We start from the raw sequence: 16,461 nt of genomic DNA, 5'->3' as shown, positions 1-16,461 counted from the left end.
TTTTTCTAAAAGCTATCCTCTAGGAATTATTTTGGGAAAGTTCTATGTCTGTGCTATACAGGCGGTGAGACCAGGTGATCACCGGATCCCTTCTGGCTTTATAATCTCAGAACTAGGTACATCAATTCACATGCAAAATTCTCATTGAATTCAATAGGTGTCCTTGCCCTGTGGCTTGTGGTGCGGGCTGCAGCAGGGGCCGTACAACCCCTCTCGCAGCTTCCTAGGGCCCCCTCTCATGGCTCTGTGCACCTGTGTCTGTCATTGTCGTCCTCTCCCCTCCCCCCGCCCTGCTCGCCCAATGTGTCCTGATATTTCACTCTTGCGATCTGGTCATCCTAGGTGTATTTATAGAGAGCAATCATATCTCCCCTCAGCCTTCTTTTAGTTAGTTAGGCTGAACAAGCCAAACTCTTTGGGTCTCCTCTCATAAGACAGGTTTTCCATTCCTCGGATCATACTAGGAGCTCCTCTCTACCTGTTCCACTTTGAATTCATCCTTCTTAAACATGGGAGACCAGAACTGCACCCAGGATTCCAGATGAGGTCTCACTGGTGCCTTGTAGAACGGTACTAACACTTCCCTGTCTCTACTGGAAGTACCTCACCGGATGCACCGCAGGATCATGTTAGCCTTTTTCACAGCCGCATCACATTGGCGGCTCATAGTCATCCTGTGATCAACCAATACACCCAGGTCTTTTTCTTCCACTGTTACTTCCAACTGATGCGTCCCCAGCTTATAGAAAAAAATTCTTGTTGTTAGTCCCTAAAGGCATGACCTTTCACTTTGCACTATTAAATATCATTCTATTTCTATTATTTCAGTTTACAAGGTCTTCCAGATCATCTTAATTATATTCTGGTCCTCTTCCATATTGGCAATGCCTGCCAACTTCTTTGTATTATCAGCAAATTTTATTAGCACATTCCCACTTTTTGTGCCAAGGTCATTAACGAAAATGTTAAATAAGTTTGGTCCCAATACTGATCCCTGAGGAACTCCATTAGTAACCTCCCTCCAGCCTGACAGTTCACCTTTCAGGATCACCTGTTGTAGTCTCCCCTTTAACCAGTTCCTTATCCATCTTTCAATTTTCAAATTGATCCCCAACTTCTCCAATTTAACTAATAATTTCCCATGTGGAACAGTATCAAATGCCTTACTGAAATTCAGGTAGATTAGATCTATTGCATTTCCTTTGTCTAGAAAATCAGTTATTATCTCAAAGAAGGAGATCAGGTTGGTCTGGTACAATCTACATTTTGTAAAACCATGTTGTATTTTATCCCAATTGCCATTTGCCTCTATGTCCTTAAATACTTCCTCTTTCAACATTTGTTCCAAGACCTTGCCTACAGCTGAGGTCAAACTTACAGGCCTGTAATTTCCTGGATCACTTTTTTCCCCTTTCTAAAAAATAGGAACTATATTAGCAATTCTCCAGCCATAGGGTACAACTCCCTAGTTTACAGATTCATTAAAAATCCTTGCTATTGGGCTTGCAATTTCATGTGCCAGTTCCTTTAATTCCCTTCACACCCAAGCTAGCTAGATTATAATTAGCTTGGCTATGTCTATGTGAGCGGCAGTCAGACCCTGTGATTGCAGTATAGACATACCCTTTGTCTTCACTATAAAAAGTTTGAGCAATTAAACAATATAACCAAAATTTATTTTTCAATAATAAACTGACATGGAGTTATGTCTCCCTTCTCTTTCTCTCTCCTCTGTCATTTGGGTTTCTTCCATTTGCTGAAGTTTAAGTGCTTTGTATATTCTTACCATGATCCATTTCGTGGGGCCTTTTCTGAAATTTACATTTTCTGTATCTTTCAGTGGGTTTCAAAATTGTTCAGACCTTGATTTGTGTGTGTAACATGATATTTTGCTTCCAGATATTGGAGAACTGGCCATGTTTCTTCTGACACAGCTTGTCTATTTTGTAGTTTGTTAAACATACAAGTGTGACAATTCATGAGCCAGTGTTTGGAATGTGTAAAAATATTTTCAACAGGGTCATGGGAGTGACTCCTCTAGGGACATTAGCATATTTCAGAATCTTCTCACAAATAGGCAATGCTGTTCTAAATCCACATCTTCCTATTTTCTTAGCAATTTACATCTTCACAGGACTGAAAAAATCGATTGCTACCATTCCCTGTTGCAGCAGGTGAGTGAATGTTAATAACCCGCTTTTGGCAGGCACAGAAACTGAGACACAAAGAACTCGATCCTTCATTGACTCAAGACAGTGGTGAAACCCTCATTGACATCAGTGCAGGCAGGGTTAGGCCCAAGAGCGGGGGCAGGGAGGAGAGTTATTTCTTCAATATTTTTATTTATTTATTATTTATTATTATAAAGAAATTTATTTCACCATGTGACTCTCCAGCCATCAGACTATGCAGCTGAAGAGCAGGATTTTGGGGAGGGGGAATCCTCCTCCATCATGGGGCTGGGTCCTAGGAATCCAGCCTGGCCTAACTCTCACAGTCAGTTCTCCAGCCTGATTTGGGACCGAGGTGCACCCTGTGGTGGAGAGATCCCTCTTTCCCTTCCCCATGCACCCCACGGGGTGCTGAAGCAATGTTGCTCAGGGCTCTGTGCTGACCCTTTACATCACAGATAGCTTTCTCACACAAGAAGGATGTGGCTTCCCCCTAGTGACAACACCTGGTCCCCTGATTACACCTGAATTGTAAAGAGACAGGACCACCCAGTGGCATAGCCAGGGTCTAAGCGTAGGGGGAGCAAACATAAAAAAGGTGCCCCCCCTTGGCTCCTCCTCTGGCCACGTCCCCCCTTGGCTCCTCCTCTGGCCACGTCCCCCCTTGGCTCCTCCCGTTTCCCTCCCCCAGATTAACCCCGGGGCCTGGCTCAGGACTCCTGCGGGCTTCCCGGGGGTGCGGATACCCCCGTCCCCCCGCGGTCCCGGGAGAGTCTCTCCTGCCCAGCCTGCTCTGCAGGTGTCCCCCGCCGGGCTTCACCGCCCGGCCTCACCCGCGGGGTCCCGTCCCCCACGCCCTGGGCTCCAGGCTCCTGCGCCGCGCCAGGGCCCCCCGTCCAGACAGCGCGGCCTACGCCCCTGCCCTGCGGGCCTGGCCCCGGGGAGCCCCTCGCCCGGAGGGGACCCCCCAGTGCAAGGCACTGGACCCCCGCCGCTCACCTTCTGTCCTGTGCCGCCGCCTGTCCCCGGCCGATCCCGGCCCCGCGCTGTGGGCGGATCCCAGCTCCGGCTCCGGGTGGGGAGCGCTTGGCCGCCGAGCCCTGAGCCGCCGCTGGAGGTGGCTGTGCCTGCGGCGATGTTGAGGCCGTGTGGGGCGCGATGGCCGAGGAGCTGGCCCCCTTGCTCCTCCGGCCGTGCTGACCCCAGCGCCGGCCCGGCAGGCGCCGCTTTTGGGAAATGTGCTGAGGGGAAGCGGCTGCTTCCCCTGCACCTCACTAGCTATGCTACTGGGACCACCATTCACTACAGTGGCAGAGCTGAAGCTAATTACCAGATATTCCTGGTCCCTTAGAGCTGGAACATGCTGCTGCCTGAATTACAACAATAAATACATGTAAATACAGCTAAGAGGAGGTGTGTTTGTGTTTCACCTCCCTGTTTAAACTGGCAGAAGCTTCTCATCAGAGTCAGTCTGTGGGGAGTTCCCAGCTTCTCCTTCCGCAGAGTCAAGCCAGAAGGTCTTTTTGTTTGTTTGTTTTTTCATTACATATTTCCAGTGTTGTTTCTGGGCATTAAAGTTTTTCCCCAGCTCCTTGATGTTCCTCAGATCTTGCAGACTTTAGTTTTGAATGATTTCTAATCAGCATTTCATATGCCTCTCTAGTGCAGTGACAGGGTGAACGTGAAAGTGAAAGAGCACAGGAGGAATTCAGAAAAGTCACATGGTTTTGTGATATTTAAAAAAACCCATCTCTTTTTAAAGAAACACAGACAATTGTGACAATCCACATGTGGTCTCAGTCCAGGGCCGGATCCAGGGGTTTTGCCGCCCCAAGCGGAAAAAAAAAAAAAAAAAGCCGCGATCGCAATCGCGATCTGCGGCGGCAATTCGGCGGGAGGTCCTTCGCTCCGAGCGGGAGTGAGGGATCGTCCGCCGAATTGCCTCCAAATGGCTGGACGTGCTGCCCCTCTCCAGAGGGGCCGCCCCAAGCACCTGCTTGGCAAGCTGGTGCCTGGAGCCGGCCCTGTCTCAGTCCCTGTTCTTGGTTTGGCTACTGTGATGCTCGAAGATCAGGTTCCAACTCATGCCAAAGCCCCAGGCCAGTTCACTTGTGCATTAGTATAGATCAAAGTGGTTGTAAATTTATTTGGTGTTTAAACTTCATGAAAACTGTGGGATGTTACATGCATTGTTTTCACTGATCTGTATCCTGCTAGACTGTAATAGAAAACATTTACATTGTATATACCCCTGTAACTAAATAACCCGTCAAATGAGAAAGAAATAATCATGTAATGCAAATGAAGCACTTTAGCAGGAAATTGCTAATTCATGCATATTTGAAGGCAAGCGGTCATTGTGTGTGATGATCAGAGATCAAAGACTCGAAATGGGCTCCTCTCTCTCCACCAGTCAAAGGAAAAGCCCATGTGGCAGTGACATTGTCAGCTTGTTTCCTGTGAAAGGAAGCTATAAGTATGTGTAACCCTTCTGCTAGGTGGAGTCGGCAGCAACCAGGGCCGGGTTCAATATCTAGAAGTTCCTTTTCAACAGTACAACACAGAACCGGCTCAAGCCAATAACCTGGAAAAACTACACACCACTCCTGGGTGCCTCTTAGAGGCAATACTTCCCCACTCGCAAGCACAGAGTCTGAGTATAGGAAAGAAACTTTTAATGAAAGGAGGGAAATCACCCGACATTAATTAGGGGAAATGCTGCAAGCAGGATTCATCATAAACATAAACCTGTGAGCAGGACACCCACACCCACTGAATGGCGCAGTGTCTTCTGCCTCATGTTCTTGAGTTCTACAACCAAAAGTTCCTTTACTGTGCCCCGACCCTGCTCCCCTCACCACACCCCACTCACAGGGGTTGTCCTTGGTCAGTAGGACCCAAGGTTCAGAGGTGCGTCTATGTGAGTTCACCTCCCACCCAGGGAAGAAAGCACCTGGCTTGCTTTGCCATCTGAGCACTTGCTCTGACTGGCCGACTTGCCAGCCACTGTTCCTCAGTGCCCGGCCCCTCCCACCAACCACCTGCTTGCCGCTCCCACCAGCCAAGATGCAGGGGCCTGTGTCAGTAGCAGAGATACCTTCAAGGGAACCCTCACCACCCCTAGCCCAAGAAGAAGTCTCCTCTTCCACTGCCCCTGCCATGCCCACTCTCAATAGGCATGACAGAGTTACAAGGACAGTAAACAAGCTAACTTATGAGAACTCATGCAGTTTGTAACATCTGGAGTGGGCTTTGCTGCAAAGACAAATTCTCGGCCAGGGAGGGGAGGATGTGAGCAGAGTCTGAATGAGCTCTCCCTGGACAGCTAGCTGGGAGGGGGAGAGACTTCAGGAGCAAATTGTATTTACATGAACACACCTACTCTGCGTAGATACCCTGTTTCCCCGAAAATAAGACAGTGTCTTATATTAATTTTTGCTCCCAAAGATGCGCTAGGTCTTATTTTCAGGGGAGGTCTTATTTTTCCTGGAGCTTCGGGGCCTTATATTCCGGGGTGGCCTTATTATCGGGGAGGTCTTATTTTTGGGGGATGTCTTATATTACAGCGAGAGGCAAAACTGGAAGTAGGTCTTATTTCGGGGGATGTCTTACTTTCGGGGAAACAGGGTATCCAGCACATAGAGCAGCGTGGCTCAAAATGATCAACTTTGGCTGGTGTTGGGTTACAAATCACTTTAGTACTGAATGAAATGTTGTTGTCTTTATTGTTTGAGTAAAGGGGACCAGAACTCTGCTTAGCCTGTCCCAAATGAGGGGTCACCCTCAGCTGAAAGGACCTTGTTAAGCAAGGGGCTTGGATGCCAGACCCCTATGAAAGCAAGTGGGGTAGGGACATGACTGGGTTCCGGTTTTGTGTAAGACTAAAATGTCTCCTTATTAAACCCAATAAATAAAGAGCAGCATTTCACCTGGGTTTTGCACTAAGGACTATAACTTATATTTTTGGAGTGACATAAGGGCTGACATCCATCAACACAGCCACCGTTTATTTAGAAAGGTGTGACGGTGGCATCTTCAGCTGCCGAACGCAATGTTTCTAGTTAACCAGCTGAGTACTCAACATCCTCCAGCCAGAGCACATAAATTACAGAAGACAATACATATGACTTTTTTTTTTTTTTTAACCTTAGCTCTGCTCCAGTGGGGCCAGGGCATTCACATTCACATTCACATTCATCCGCAAAACAGCAGCCGTGATCTCCTTCCCCTTAAAGAACTTCTTCAGCCAACAGCATCCAGGGAACAGCAGGGCTGGGGGAAGTCAGAGCAGCGTCTCTGCTTTCCTCAGCTCAGATGCCACAATATCTCTATTAACCGTGTTGCTAAATTGCTGCATCATTGTACCCAGGAACTAGCCACATCCCCAGCAGCATCGGTAGTGATCACAGCTTCCCCAGCACAACTGAATTTCTGCTGCTCATCCCAAAACTGGACACAATACTCCAGACGTGGCCTCACCAGTGCCGAATAGAGGGGAATAATCACTTCCCTTGATCTGCTGGCAATGCTCCTACTAATACAGCCTAATATGCCGTTTGCCTTCTTGGCAACAAGGGCACACTGCTGACTCCTATCCAGCTTCTCATCCACTGTAATCCCCAGGTCCTTACGTGGTCCGAGGCCGACTGCCCGCCTCTCCGTGGGGTTCCGCTGCAGCCTTCACCACGAGCCACTCCACTCCACTCGCCGTTCCGTGGGCCGCTCCAACCGTCCCACAAACGGCTCCGCTCTGCCAGCCACTCCACCAGCCGTTCCGCAACTGCTCTGCTCACCGTTCTGTAGGGTAGAGCTCATCCTGACTCTGCTTACACTTACATACAGTGCAACCCCTCCACCTTTCCTCCGGTACCTGTCCTTCCTGAACAGTTTATACCCATCCATGACACTGCTCCAGTCATGTGAGTTACCCCACCAAGTCTCTGTTATTCCAATCACATCATAGTTCATTGACTGTGCGAGGACTTCCAATTCTTCTTGTTTCCCAGGCTTCTTTCATGTACATCCACCTAAGATAAGTAGCCGATTGCCCTACTTTCTCAGCATGAATCAAGAGGCTTCCCATCTTGTACCCTACTCCTTGTGTTTCCTCCCGGTATCCCACTCCCACACTTACCTCTGGGCTTAGGTCACCATCTCCCGGTGAACCTAGTTTAAAGCCCATCTCACTAGGTTAGCAAGCCTGCCTGCGAAGATGCTCTTCCCTCTTTTCATTAGGTGGATTCCATCTCTTCCTAGCAATCCTTCTTCCCAAAAAAAACATCCCATGGTCGAAGAATCCAAAGCCCTCTCTCCGACACCACCTGTGTAATCACGCATTTATCTCCACAATTCGACGGTCCCTACCTGAGTCTTTTCCTTCCACAGGGAGGATGGACGAGAACACGACTTGCACCTCAAATGCCTTTACCCTTCTTCCCAGAGACATGTAGTCTGCAGTGACCCGTTCAAGGTCATTCTTGGAGTATCATTGATACCCATGTGGAGAAGTAGGAAGGGGCAGCGGTCCAAGGTCTTGAACGGTCTCAGCAGACACTCCATCACATCCTGGATTCTAGCTCCAGGCAAGCAGCACACTACTCAAATCTCCCGGTCTGGTCGGCAGATGGATGACTTTATCCCCCTTAGGAGGGAGTCCCCGACCACCACCACCCGTCTCCTCCTCTTGGGAGTGGTGGTCATGGAATCCCCATCCCTAGGGCAATGCATCTCAATGCATCTTCCGGTTGATGGGGTCTCCTTCTGATCCCTTCCCTCAGATGCGATCCTTCCAAATCCTTCTCCGCAGTAGTACCTGTGCAGGGAACCTGAAAACAGTTTCACCTCTATCTGCACTGGGGGTACATGGGTTCTCCTTTCTCTTTTTCTGGAGGTCACATGCTGCGAATTTTCTTCTTTGCTCTGTGCTGCCCTCTCTGATTCTTCAGCATGCTGTGCCTGCAGTACCAAACGCTGACTTCTATCCAGAAAATCTCTATTTTCTCTGATGCAACCCAGGATGGATACTTGTTCTCTAGTCCTTTAACTTTCTCTTCCAGTATGGAAACCAGCTTGCATTTCATACAGACGAAGTCGCTTCTGTCCTCTGGGAAAAAGACAAACATGGTGCAACCTGTGCAGGGCTCAACAGCTGATCACTCACTATCCATAATGTCTTCCTTCTAAGAGCCTCCTCAGATGTTGTACTTACTGCTCACAGAAGCCTGAAAGGCAAAAACACTCTGTGGGAACTCCCCCGAGGCAAACTCCCTCTGTTTGCCTGTCATCTGTTCTCCGCTCACTAGGTTTGCAACTGGCTGCTTTATTATAAGGCTGCTGGCTAGAAGCAGTTGGCCTGGCTCAAGGCTTTCCCTCCAATCAACCACTCAAGGCCCACCTGGAACAAAGCACTCCCAATTCACACTTTTCAAACAAACAACCACCCTGTCAAACAGTCAGTCTTCCACCCTGACTTCCTCCCAGACCCCACCCCACATCTTCCCCCGTGAGGCCTCGGTGCTCTCCCTCCTCCCACTTCCCCATCACTCGATCCTTTCCACTTGCCTTCCCCTTCCCTCTCCACCCATGGATTTAAGCTAAGTGAATGAAGTCACTGAATGCTTTGCCTTTATATCTCCATATACTTGCTTTCTGACAAAGAAAAAAAACTTTATTACATGGACCAACTGTCCACTTCCAAGAAATGCAGACATAAACATGCACAAACCCTTTCCCCATAAATGAGCCTAGTTTGGGCCTGTGACGTTATTGATATAATCTGGGACCATATAGATCATTACAATATAGAACAGCATAATCATAACCAGCAAACCATAATCTTGTCTTAGACACCTCATTTGACCACCTTTATACAAGATTTGGTGCCACTACAGGACTTTGGTTGCAACAATGATCTATATGGTCCCAGATTATATCAATAATGTCACAGGGCCTTCATAACCCCATACAATTTTTGACCACTCAGTGCATGACACTTTCTAAAACCAGACCTTAATTACATGTGTAACCCTTCTGCCCCTCTGAGTTGGCAGCAACAAGGGCCGGGTTCAGTATCTAGGGTTCCGTTTCAATAACGCAATGCAAAACCAGCTCGAGCCCCCACCCAGTGACCTGGGACAATTACATACCACCCCCCTGGGTACCTCTAGGAGGCAATACTTCCCCTCTCGCAAGCACAGAGTCTGAGTGTAGCAAAAGCCTTTTAATAAAGGGGGGAAACAATGCGGCATCATGTTGGGGAAACACCACAAACAGGATTCATAACACAAACCATGAGCAAAAGACCCACCTCCAAGTAAGTTTGGCCGTGTCCTTTTTCCCCTCAGGGTCTTAATTCCAATCACCCCAAAGTCCAACAATCCCAAAGTCTCTGTCCCTGGTCAGTGCCGCCCCAGAGTTCAAAAGTGTATCTGCAGAGTTTTACCCCCCCCCCCGCCTGGGCGGAAATGAGGGGGGGCACACGGGGTGTTAAGGGGCACCTTACGTGGTCCAAGGCTGACTGCCCCGCCTCTCCGTGGAGTTCTGCTGCAGCCTTCACCATGAATGGCTCTGCTCTACCAGCCGCGCCATGCCGCTCCTCCAGCCGTCCCCACAAACTGCTCCGCTCTGCTCCCAGTTCCGTGGGCCGCTCCAACCGTCCCACAAACTGCTCAGCTCTGCCAGCCGCTCCACTCCACCAGCCATCCCATGAACCGCTTCAGCTGCCCCCGCAAACGGCTCCGCTCGCTGTTCCATGGGCCACTCCAACCATCCCACGGGCCGCTCCAATCGTCCCACAAACTGCTCGGCTCTGCCAGCTGCTTAGGAATATTTCTTCAGGTTCCCCCACTGGTTAACACAGCACTCAGTGATCCCAGCTCAGCAATTTTAGCGATTTCAGCTTGTAGTAGGGGAGCCCCAGTGCTGGTGCACGATTGGCCCAAAGTGAATTCAGCTCAGCAACTTCTAGCTAGATTCCTAATGGAAGCGAAATTAGCTCTGCTATGCAAGAGTGGAGAGAGGAGGTAGTGCAATTGGTGTTCCAGGCCCTCAAAAGGGGCCCATTGGGTACACATACCTGTCCCCAACCTCTCTCAGTTCACTAGGTTTTGGAACCCATGCCCCTTGTCTAGCGAGTGCTACTTAGTTAGTATGACAGAGTCCCTCTGTCATACAACAGTTCCACTGGCCTTGATTCACAGAATCAGGGTAACAACACTTTATTCTTCCTGCCCCAACAACAGAGAAACTGGGGATCCCACAGCAGCCAAAGTGACCACTTTCAGTTGTTGTTGTCCCAGGCTAGGCGGGTGGCTGTTCCTATGCAAACAAGATCAGCCCCTGAAGTTCTTTTCCACCCTCGCCATAATTCACCACCAGATGTCAGGGTAGAGCTCACCTAAATAATGTCTTAATCTGATGAATAAGAGCTTAATTTCTTTGGTATCCAAAAATCAAAGACCTCTGGACATGGTTACAAACGCTACATAATAGTAAAATTATAAAACAAAGCTATAAATTGTCTATGTACCAAAGCAGGATTAGACTTAAAATCCTTCAGATTCCTATATCTGCACAGAGGATAAAATGTACAACTTCTAGTAACGATAATAGAAAAGCCGTATTTAATGTGCTGAAGAGGGTTGGTTTTTTTTGCCTTCATCTATCACTAATCCTTAATTTCTGGGGGAGGGGGGAGTCCAGGGCTGGGCTAGCAGAGGGCTGTGGGTCAGGAGTGAGGGGCACCGGCAGAACTTGTGGGGAGCCCAGAGCTGGGCTAGCAGGGGGCTGCCAGGGTTGGTCCCTGGAGTGAGACAGCAGCCGGGGGTAACTACAGCAGGGTGGGGGTGAGGGGTCAGTCCCCAGAGCGAGGCAGGGTCCAGGCACAAGCACAGCAGGGTGGTGGGGGCACAGACAGGACCCCCCCCCCCCCCGAGGATGGCGTGGAGCCGGTACCTACCTCTCTCTGCCAGAGCTGGGTCCTTGGGAGCCAGTTCTCTCTCTCTCTGCCTCTGGGCAGCGGCAGCTGCTCTTCCTGCCTTCCTGGCTGAGAGGCTGATTGAGGTTACCCCATAACTGGAGTTTTAGTGTCCAGTCAGCACTGCTGACTGGACACTGCTAGGTCCACATTTTGACCAGACTTTCTGGTTGAAAACTGGACTCCTGGCAACGGAGGGGAGGGGGGAGGGGGAGGGCAGGAAGCTATGGGGCTGTGGGGAAGAGGTGGAGTGGGGGTGGGGCCTCAGGGGGAAGGGGCTGGGTGAGGGCAGGGCCTCAGGGTGGAGTGGGGGGCAGGGCCACAGTCCAGGCACTGGTGTGGGCCTCTTCTGAGTGTGGGCCCAGTGCCACTGGTGCCATTGTAAACCCGATACTGACTTCATTTAGAACAAGCTTTTAAGTTGCCCTCCACAGCCACAGAGGGAGTAAAGGGATATAAGACCCTAATTAAGCCCCTGCATGGATCACCTTACTGTGTGCATTGGGATGGGAGTACTCCCCACTTCACAGGCTTGGGCTACATTTAAAACTTATAGTGGCATAGATATTTTGGATAGGAGTGTGAAAAAACACACCCGCAGTTACATAACTTTGTTGCCAAACCCCCCAGCATTGATGCAATTGTACTGACAGAACAATGCTGCTGCTGACACAGCTAACGTTGTTCGGGGAGGTGGTGTTCCTCGTCCTTTTGTTGGTGTATACTGTGTTGTGCAGTGGGGGCTTTATTGCCAACATAGCTATCCCAGCATAGGCTCTGTAGGGTAGACATGGCTGCATTTGGATGGGGAGTGGGCACAGCAGAGGGCAGAGTGGAGAGAGCTTTGGCCCCACCCCTCCATGCCTGAGACAGAACTGTTGAGCTAGTGGCTGTGGAGAAGTAATTTGGACAGGTGAAGGCTGGTGCCACTCCAGAGTTAAAGCAGCAAACTAGGCAAGAAATTGTGACTTGGAAGTGCTTTCCTTGTGCCACTTGTGAGGTGGGGCAGCTACATGTTCCCTCTTGTTCTGACCCCATATAAAATCTCATCCTTTTCTTTATGTATTTATTACAAGAAAATTTCATCATTATCACATGGTAATTTCCCCCTCAGTTATTTACCTTTTAGTTTAAATAGATACACAGGGAAGCCAATGAAACCTAACAAAACCATTCACAATGGGAATTGCAATGATGAAAGTAACAAGTATATGAGGGTTGTTGGGCGTTCAGTAGGTGACCAAGAGAACGCAATGTTAGAACTCCACATGCTGTTTGAGTTAAAATGTGGATACAGGAGTTGAAAGAAAAGGAAAACCAAAATGAAGTCAAAACTTTTAGTCATAGGAAAATTAGCTATGAATGGAAAGCCACAAGTTCAAATGTGGATTTGGACTTTATTTTATAAACTTAATAGTTAATAATAAATGTTGGAGTCTTTTATTTGCCTTCTAGTCTCTCAGACTTTTAGGCCGCACTCAGGTCACATTTTCAAGTTTTTCTGTCCAGCCATAAGTTCTAGAAACTTCTTTTCTTTAGAAAACAAAAGCCAAGAGCCTCATCTCATCACATCATTCCAGGAGCTGGAGCTTTAGGAAACACATGAAATATCATGAGACAAATGATGAACTCCTGAGAGCCGTCAACACTGGGCACTAAGGCCTTTTACCTCTTAGGGCTTGTCTACGGTTAAACCACTAGAGTGGCACAGCAGTGCCACAGCAGCATTTCAGCGTAGGCCTGGCCTGTACCAACAGGAGGTGCTAGCTAGGTCAATAGAAAACATTCTTCCCTCACCCTAGCTCTGTCTGCACAAGGACTTCGGTCACATGAACTAGGCCATTTTCCACACCCCGAGTGATGGAGTTACGTCCATCTAATTTTCTAGAGCAGACCCGGCCTTAGTGTAAATCAGAATCAGGCCTTTGAAACGTTGATTCCACCTGAACCCAGATTTTAGCTTCTGACTTCAGTATCACTCCTTAGACAAACAAACCCTGCTCCTGCAAGGTCAGCGTCACAGGTGGGCACTGATGCCCAAGTAAAGCCCCAGCGCCCACCAGCTCAGGGGCTGATTGCAGGATCAGAGCCTTATTGGCACATTTTCCACAAAAGCCTCCAGCGCTGGAATGCCAACGACTGGCTCATTCTAGCTCAGCAAATAACAGGAGTCAGTTCCAGGAAGGGAAACACGCAGTTATTGGCATATTTCTGAGCTCAGACACACCAGTGTCTACTGACTCTGGATGCTCAACGGGGTCTCAGGTCTGGACTGCCAAACCACAGGGATCAAGGAGTGACAAGGAAGGTGAAGCCAATCTCATTGCCCCAGGGATGGTGCAGTCTCCTGTATGGTCCAGGCAGACTCTGGGGATCCTGGCTCAGACCCTGTCAAAGAGACATGGGGGGAATAACCCACTGAGAATGAAAAAATGGGCTTCTCTAGCACCAGTCATCCTACTATCTATGACCCTGGAGGAGTCAGGCTCCCATCTACCTAATCTCCTGGCTCATCTCTGTGACCCTGGAGGATTCCTATCTACCCAGCCCCCAATATGTCACTTCTGTGGCACCCGGAACCTCTCTGCATTAGGGATGGGAGGGGAGGGTGAAGACCTCAGTTATATAACTGAAGCTGATGTAACTTAGGTAGAATGACAGTGGTGTCGATGGGCGATGCTCTCCTGCTGACTTACCTTCCACCTCTTGGGGAGCTGGAGTACAGGCGTTGGTGGGAGAGCGGTCTCCCATCGACTTCGCGGGTTTTCACAAGATCCGCTAAATCCACACTGCTGCATCAGTCGCAGCAGTGCCGAATTCGCCGTAAGTATAGACTAAGCCCAGAATGAATTAATTGGGATTTGGGGTCTTGGGGAGAAGCTGGAGGCTCTGCACCACCAGGGAGCCTGGGAGATAGAGACGCAGGGACTGGCAAGGGTGACCTCCTGAGAAGGACGTTGCTGTGGGAAGGAGTTGGGGTCGGCTGGATGAAAGTGAGGCTGCTCTGCTGAGGACATGGAAGAGTCACAGGGCAGGTTTAACCAGAAAAGAGAGATGAAATGAAAGGGAAAAGGTGAAAATACAGTAAAATAAGCGTAAAAAGAGAAACCTGTGGAAAGGGGGGAGGGAAAGGGGAAACTGAACTGGAAAGAGTGAAAGCAAAAGAATCCTTAGAAGGGAAAAGCTGCAGGGAAGTGAAAGGGGAAGGGATAAATGCAGGGCAGAGAACTGGGAACCTGAGTTGGAATGAGCTGGGAGAGGGAGACAGACAAAAACGAAGATGGAAAAGAGAAAAAAGTGGGCAAAGTGGATGAAGTGGCAGAAAATGGAGAAGGAAAAGGTTTATAAAAGTGAGACAGCAGCTCATTAATTTCTCCCCAGAGCTCATGGACAATATTTCCACTTGAGTGCCTCTAAAATCGACAATTCTTCACATGTGGATTTTTATTAACAAGTGGTCTGATTATGAAACTTCCCTCTCAGCTCCCATTAAAGCTGCCATAGACTTAATTACAATGAAGCATATAAAAATTCTCCTTGTTTATTTCCCTTTAATTTTCCGGCTGTGATTTTTTAAAGCAGTCATGGGGTTTCCCTCCCCACCCCACTCCAATTGGTTGTGTCACCACAACACCAATGAGGATATGTATGTATGACATCCTAATGATAGCCTCGGCTTTACCGTAATCTGCCCTGGAGCACCCACACAGTCGGGGCCTATGTACCAGTGTGTGACACCAGCAATCATAGGCACCAACTTTCCCTCCGGCCGGTGGTGCTTGACCCCCCATCCACACCTGGCCCCGCCCCCACTCTACCCCTTCCTCCAAAGCCCTGCCCCTGACCCACCTCTTCCTGCCCCCATTCCACCCCCTTTCCCAAGTCCCCGCCTCTTCCCCACCTTCTCCCCCGCTCCTCCTCCTCCCTCCCAGAGTGTCCCAAGTGCAGGCTGGAAGCGCTGGGAGGGAGATGGAGGAGTGGGGACACGGCGCGTTGGGAGGAGGAGGGGGGAAGAGGCAGGGTGGGGGCGGGAGGAGCTTGGCTGCTGGTGGGTGTGGAGCACCCACTAATTTTTCCCTGTGGGTGCTCCAGCCCCAGAGCACCCACCCAGTCAGCGCCTATGCCAGCAATCAAAGTGTGTGACAGATGTTTGTAATATGGAACACCTGGGGTTTATGGTACAGCATGCCAGAATCAACAGATTGGAACGGATTTAACCCGTGTATGAATTAAATAAACTATTTAAAAAATCCAATGAAACCACTCAATCCCCTCTCCCAATAGAGGTCTTATGAAAAAATTACCAAAAATCTAATGGGCTTTAACAATCAGTTTAATATAATCTGGGCTCACAAGCCCTAAAATACCTTCCTCAGAACAGTATGAGGCTTTGAATGGTATCACTCCATGGCAGGGGCTGACAGCCGGTGCAGAGTGTCTGAACAGCCCCATTGTCAGGGATTATTGCTAAAGCCAGTAAGAGATTGGCTGTTCTCAGATAATGTCGTCTGCGCTCTAGGGGGAAGGGCTGTAATTCTGGGGAAGAACAGTCTGTGTTTGTCACACGGAACAGAAGTAGAACAGCTGCTTCAACGGCAGAGCCTCGTTCTCTAAGGGCTGGTCTATACTTAGCCGCTAGTTCGGCGGCTGGGGATCGAAGTTCCTGGTTCGATTTATCGTGTCTGGTCTGGACGCGATAAATCGAACCAGGAAGTGCTCGCCGTCGACTGCGGTACTCCATCTCAACGAGAGGAGTACCGCGGAGTCGACGGGGGAGCCTGCCTGCCGCGTGTGGACCGCGTCTGAACCGCGGTAAGTTCGAAGTAAGGTATGTCGACTTCAGCTACGTTATTCACGTAGCTGAAGTTGCGTACCTTACTTCGATTTGGGGGGTTAGTGTAGACCAGGCCTCAGCCATCGGGAGATGCTGCCCCCTCCCCTCATCGTTCCCCTTGGGTCGTCACTCGTAGCCGGTTAGATTTCAGGGTCACTACTGACACTTGCAAAATCCTTAGGTCACTTGCTTAATTGTACCACTGTCCATAGCCCCACTGCTTTAAATGGGCCTCAGCTAGAATTAGGCAGGTGGTAGGGCTGAGAGAGCCAGGGTTTGGGGCTGAAACCAGCTCAGAGCAGAATCACTTTAGCCCAATTATCCACATAGAAATTAGTCAATATACTGCCTGCAATTGAGCCTGTGAGATGGCAGAGCTGAGACTGTATGAGTGACCTCACTGCATTTCTGTACCAGACCATGTGAGCGCTGCTTATACTGTTCACCTCCACTCTGAATCCGGGGGGTATTTAATGGAAAAC

At 49.3% G+C, this 16,461-nt stretch overlaps 1 protein-coding gene across 1 annotated transcript in view; it reads right to left on the bottom strand.

The window, feature by feature from the left end:
• LOC112110756 (butyrophilin subfamily 3 member A2-like) overlaps nucleotides 1-8,293 on the bottom strand; it is a 43,180-nt gene extending 34,887 nt beyond the window's left edge. Inside the window, exons 1-2 of the mRNA XM_026659148.2 lie at nucleotides 8,196-8,293; nucleotides 3,171-3,298 (exon numbers count right to left, since the gene is read on the bottom strand). Coding sequence (XP_026514933.2) covers nucleotides 3,171-3,298; nucleotides 8,196-8,293 — 226 coding nt within the window. The remainder of the gene's footprint in view (nucleotides 1-3,170; nucleotides 3,299-8,195) is intronic.
• Nucleotides 8,294-16,461: the final 8,168 nt, after the last annotated feature.

Source organism: Terrapene carolina, unplaced genomic scaffold, assembly GCF_002925995.2.
Source record: "Terrapene carolina triunguis isolate 2854851 unplaced genomic scaffold, T_m_triunguis-2.0 Scaffold589, whole genome shotgun sequence".
Taxonomy (NCBI): domain Eukaryota; kingdom Metazoa; phylum Chordata; order Testudines; family Emydidae; genus Terrapene; species Terrapene triunguis.
Note: the sequence above shows the minus strand (reverse complement) of the source record. Positions and strands in the feature narration are given on the sequence as shown.